The sequence below is a fragment of the Phoca vitulina genome, unplaced genomic scaffold, assembly GCF_004348235.1.
Source record: "Phoca vitulina isolate PV1807 unplaced genomic scaffold, GSC_HSeal_1.0 scaffold128, whole genome shotgun sequence".
NCBI lineage: Eukaryota > Metazoa > Chordata > Mammalia > Carnivora > Phocidae > Phoca > Phoca vitulina.
Window position 1 is genome coordinate 266,201 of NW_022589831.1, and position 5,339 is coordinate 271,539.

The window sequence follows — 5,339 nt, forward strand, 5'->3', positions numbered from 1 at the left end:
CTTCCGGAAGCCGAACAGCGCTCCGACCGGTGACTGGCTGGGGCTTTGTTAGTATTCATGAAGGGGCGGCCCGAGTCGGGGTGCCTTTGTTAAGCAGGGAGGGCGCGGCTGTTGGGATTTTCGCTGCGGGCTTCCCTGAGCTGGGCTTGGTTTCCAGATTGGGGTCGAGATGTCCTACATCCCGGGCCAGCCGGTCACCGCCGTGGTGGTGAGTGCGCTCGCGGGCTCCTCTCGGTCTTGGCTTAGCCCCAGTTTGCAGATAGGAAAACTGACACCCCGAACAGGTTGACAAAGCGTGGAACCCAGGGCTGTTGCAAACCGGCGGCCAGGGCTCCGGTCCCGGCTCTGTCCCAGCGGGACCGCGGTCTTCCCCAGCCAGGCGATAGAGATGGCCGGGGCGCAAGTGCCCCCGGAACACCCGGAGTCGCGACCAGACCCCGCGCACTGCCGCCGGCTCGTTGGACTCCACCCAGCCGGCAGAGGCGGGAAGGACTGAGGAGAAGAATCCCCAGCTGTGGGAGTATCGGGAGAGCGCCCCCGTTCCCCGGCCCGAGGCCCCAGCTGGGCAGCGGCGGGGGGCGGGCGCCAGCCCCGACGGCCGTGAGTCGCAGCCTCTGGAATGAGGAAGTGCTTCCTCCCCTGCCGGAGACGCCGCCGCCGCCCAGAGGGAGACGGGGGGTGGAGGTGGCCGGGCCCTGAGTAGCAAGCCGGCCCTTATCCCTCCCGTCCAGCCTTGCTTGCTCGGACCCAGCGCCGCCCGCTCCAGAGTGAAGGCGCACGCAACTGGCTCGCTCCTGCTCCAAACTTTCCCTGGCTCCCCAGCCCTTGGGACAAAGTCCGGGTGCCCCGCCAGGCACTTGGGGCCTGAGGAGACCAGGCCCTGTGGGGCTAGCTCAGGCCCCTGGCTCTCGCCATTGGCTTGTCTTGGGTGCCAAGTGCTATTAGAATAGGCAAAGGGAAGGAGAGAGACTGGGACATTAGACTCAGACGCCAGTGCCAAAGCTGAGTGGGGCGTGGAGGCCGACTCTGAGGCGGAGGTGGAGGAACTGAGTTCCAGAGAGAGATCTGTTCACGTCCAGCCCTAAAGGAAGCCCACAGGAAGAACCCAGATCTCTGAGAAGAAATGCCTGCTGGGCAGGCTTTGGGTCAGATGGAAGTCCCAGTCCTGAGGCCACGGGACCGGCTGCAGTATCTCAGATGGGTGTGCAGGGGAGTCAGGCGCTGACAGGGTGTGAAGTCACTGATTAAAGTGGCATGTGAGGTTGGGCTTAAGAGAACCAGCTCTGGCCTGGGCTACTAAGAAACATTTCTGCACCTGCAGACAGCTGTCCTACGCTTCACCCTGACTGCACCAGCCTTGCTTTTCTAGATCCCTAGCTGCCTCAGAGGGGCCAGGTTTGCTTCTTAAGGGGGGGGGGGGGGGGGGGGGAGGAAAGGCGGTGTAGGGGAGGCACAGAAAGGGGCAGTAACCTGCCTGATCGCACCTAGTAAGTCAGTGACAGGGCCTTGTCTTCCAGCCCAAGGGCCTGTACTCCCTTCTAATCTTGAGGGTGGCTCAAAGGTGTGCAAAGGTGTTGGAGGAATTCACACTTTTGGGCACAAGGATCTCGGTCTAGTGGGCTTCAGGGGTCACACTTCCTGCTTCCTCTCTCTCCTGTCCTGGCAGGTTCTTGGGCCTTCCTCAGAACTGTAAGACCGTGCCCTCCCAATTCTTGTTAACACTAGGAACGTGTCTGAACGTGCTGGGTGGGGTTTGGCCTCTCTTGTGTTTTGGATTGGGGATGGGGTAGGGGAGGCTTCCTCTCAGGTCCCTGCCTTATCCCATGTAGTTAATATCTTGAGAATGTTAAAACCATTTTGGCTTTTCTGAACTCTGGCTCCATAGGTCCATTTGCCTTCTGGACATTTGCCTGGGTGGCTCCTGGCACTCCAAAATGCTTCTTCAGTGTCCCCAGCTGGGAGATGTTTGTGTTCAGCCAGGCCACTTGGCTGGGTGCTTCCCTTGACTCCTCTCCACCACAAGCAGTCCTCAAATCTGTTGATCTCACTTTCCAAGTAGTCATGTCCCCTGGCCTCCACATCCCACCGCTGGAAGACATCCATTCCCCTCCTAACTACCCAAGTGGTCATTCTAGCATCAAACCTGACCATGACCAACCTTATTTCCGGACTCTTGAGAGCTCTAGTGGGCCCAGAATCAAAGTCAGGTGTCCATACTCCTGTCATTCAAGGCCTGGTTTGAAACTCTTCAGGTCCAGATCAAGTCACTTTGGTTTTTTTCCTTCTTCCTGTAAACTCAACTTTTGGGGTGGGGTGATCTGGTCTAGCCCCTATGCTCTGGTGATTGGAGGGTGCCTGCTGAGGGCTTTGAAAGGAGCCTAGCAGTTTGGGGACCGCAGCCCCAGAGTATGGTGGGAGAGCTCTAGAACCCTCTTCTGCCTCCTCCACTGCACAAGAGCAGGGTCTGGGGCTGACAGAGAAACCCCCTCCCTCAGGGCCAGCCTCTTGGGCCTGCACTCCACAGCCTTCCTGAGCTAGCGCTAGCCTCACCTCACCTCCCAGTTCCAGTCCTGTAGTGGACACTCATCTCATGGACATATATCCATAGTACCTTCAAGCCTCTGCCTCTGTCCCTGGACCAGGACAGCCCTTCCTCTCCTTTCTGTGCAAGTTTGAACTTCTCTTTTTTTGGAGCTTCTCTTATCTTGCCCTTGACAGGTTTGGCTCAGCAATGAGCTGCCTCAGCAAGGTACCTGCGTTTTTTTTTTTTTTCCCCAGGGCCTGACCCCTTCTGCCCTGTGTGGTTCCTCCCCTGGGGCACAGCCCCCCCATCTATAGCATCCTGGCTCTTGGACCAGGAGTACATGTTGACTAAGGCTGGTGCCTGAGACTAACAGGAAGGGAACAGAGGCTAGGACAGAAGGTTGCATAGGTGGGTTGTTGTAGCTGAGAACTGAGTCTCAACCTACCCCCCCCCCCCCCCCCAACGCAAGTCTCCCAGGGTGGTGACCAGCTGGAATCCTGCAGAGGGCCCTGGGCTCCACCCCCTTGGCATGGCTCTGAGCTGGCCCAGCAGCCTGAGGCTGCTGCTGGACAGACCAGATTCATTGTCCACACACCCACCTGCCCCCAACTCCTTTTTTCCTTTGCCAGCAAAGAGTTGAAATTCACAAGCTGCGTCAAGGTGAGAATTTAATACTGGGCTTCAGTATTGGAGGTGGAATTGACCAGGATCCCTCCCAGAATCCATTCTCAGAAGATAAGACAGACAAGGTGAGGGGGACCAGGGTCCTGGGACTTTTCCATTGGGGACAAAGCCCTGAGATGGTGTGGGTCTCTGTTTCTAGGGCCTTCATGGAAGGAGCAGACCTGTGTCAAACAGTCCTAGGAAGGTTTAAGAAATGATAAGTAGGGATGGGGGTGGGGAGTAGAGCTCCCAGCCCTAGGAAGACTCACTCAGACAGAGCCCAGGAGGAACAGGAAGGGGCCAGCAGCAGGGGCCAGAGCATGGTGGGGCGGCTCTGTCCTGGCACAGCCTGCACTGGGGGGCAGACCTGGTGCAGAGTCAGTTGGATGGCTGGGAGTTTGCCATGCTGGGCTTTGCTCTCTGGATAAGGTGCCAGTCCAGTGACACTGGGGCTTGACCTGGGCTGTTTCTTTCCAGGGCATTTATGTCACACGAGTATCTGAAGGAGGCCCTGCTGAAATTGCTGGGCTGCAGATTGGAGACAAGATTATGCAGGTAACACATGTCCCAAAGGAGGAAAACAGGGCTTGGGCCCGAGGGTCTGAAGCACTCGGGGTCAGGGGCTGCCCTTGCCTCCTGAGGCAGCTGGGAGACTCCCTGAAACCGCCAGGAGCGCATGCTGGCGCTGCTCCCAGAGGGGGCGGACTCGCCCCTCTGTGTGCCTCACCTGTGGGGCTTCGCACCCCCAGCCCGGACACATCAGCCTGGGAGCCTGCTTGGGTGACCCACGACCCCAAAGCCCGTCCTGCTTCCAGATCGCAGACGGCAGAGAACTGAGGTAGGCTGTATTTTCTCCTCGGGCCAGGTGAATGGCTGGGACATGACCATGGTCACGCACGACCAAGCCCGGAAGCGGCTCACCAAGCGCTCGGAGGAGGTGGTGCGCCTGCTGGTGACGCGGCAGTCGCTGCAGAAGGCCGTGCAGCAGTCCATGCTGTCCTAGCGGCCCGCCCCGGTCCCGGGCTCGTGCCTGCCTGCCTGCGGTGACGCCACTTCCACGCTCTGTGTGCCCCTCACCCTGGCTTCTGCTGAGTACTGCGCTCCAGCTCAGAAGGGCCAGAGCTGGTCCCGGAGGCCTGTCCCTGGGACCTGACCCAGCCTGCCTTCCCCACCTCCCGCCACCGGCCCGAGGCTCTGGGACGAGCTCTGGCTTGGCCAGAGCGACCACAGGCTTGGCCCCCAGACCCCTGCTGTGTGGCCTTAGCAGTGCCCAAATGGGCGGAAGGCCCCCCACTTCTTGAGAGCCACCACAAAGCTGGGGAATGCGGCTGGGGCCAGCCTTTCCCACACTGAGCCCTGGCTGCAGGGCTTGGCCTGGCCCCCGTGTCTCAGCTCTGCAGTGACTGTACCCCATGTTTTTTCCTGCCTTCCCCAGCAGGGACTTGACAGACGGCCAGAGGCACTATAGAGCTTGGCCCAAATGGAAGCCAGGCGGGCTCACAGTTGACCCCCCCCCCCCCCCCCCCCCCCCCGAGGGGCGCTGGCCTCCCCAGGGTTCACCTGCTCAAAAGATTTAGATGAAGTTCGAGGCTGACATTTCAGGGCAGTTCTCAGGATTGCCTTTTCCTTCTATGCCTGTGGGTTTAACTTTATATTTTTTTAATCACAACTTTGATACAAAAGCATTTTTACCTTACTATTTGGAAATGCCAATTCTACTCTTAAATTTATCTTACTAATTCACATCTGGGAATAACAGCGTTGCTTTGGTTCCTGTGGAAATGGGGTAGTATGAAATTGCCCCATACCTGACATCTTGGGCCCAAATAAAACAGTGCTGGAATTCACAAGGGGTTTTTGCTGAGGCACAGGGTAGGGGTGTCTGGGGGTCGATGGTGGCTAGAGCTTTGGTTGTAGGGCTGACTACCCTGGCCCCCAACCACTTCTGAGACGAAGCCCCGCTGATGCCAGGCCTGCCACTTGCTGTGCGGCCAGGGCCACATTGGTAGGAACATCGGGGAGCACCTTCACTGGAAGGTCCCCTGTGTAACTCAGCTTGTGCTCCACCCGGGAGGGGCTCCTGGGCACTGCGGGGTTCATGGGAAAAACCCCTACCCCCTAAGACTCTTGAGAGCTTACAGTTATCACAGAC

The 5,339-nt window shown here is 58.7% G+C and overlaps 1 protein-coding gene across 2 annotated transcripts; it reads left to right on the plus strand.

The window, feature by feature from the left end:
- TAX1BP3 (Tax1 binding protein 3) lies at window positions 1–5,034 on the plus strand. 2 transcript variants are annotated; one of them, XM_032399075.1, is made up of 4 exons: window positions 1–208; window positions 3,154–3,273; window positions 3,665–3,742; window positions 4,053–5,034. In XM_032399075.1, the coding sequence occupies exons 1-4, from the start codon at window positions 170–172 to the stop codon at window positions 4,188–4,190; spliced, it is 375 nt and encodes a 124-aa protein (XP_032254966.1). In that variant the 5' UTR covers window positions 1–169; the 3' UTR covers window positions 4,191–5,034. The 2 variants fall into 2 exon arrangements, with proteins under 2 accessions (XP_032254966.1, XP_032254965.1); XM_032399074.1 differs by having other exon boundaries at window positions 3,665–5,034.
- Window positions 5,035–5,339: the final 305 nt, after the last annotated feature.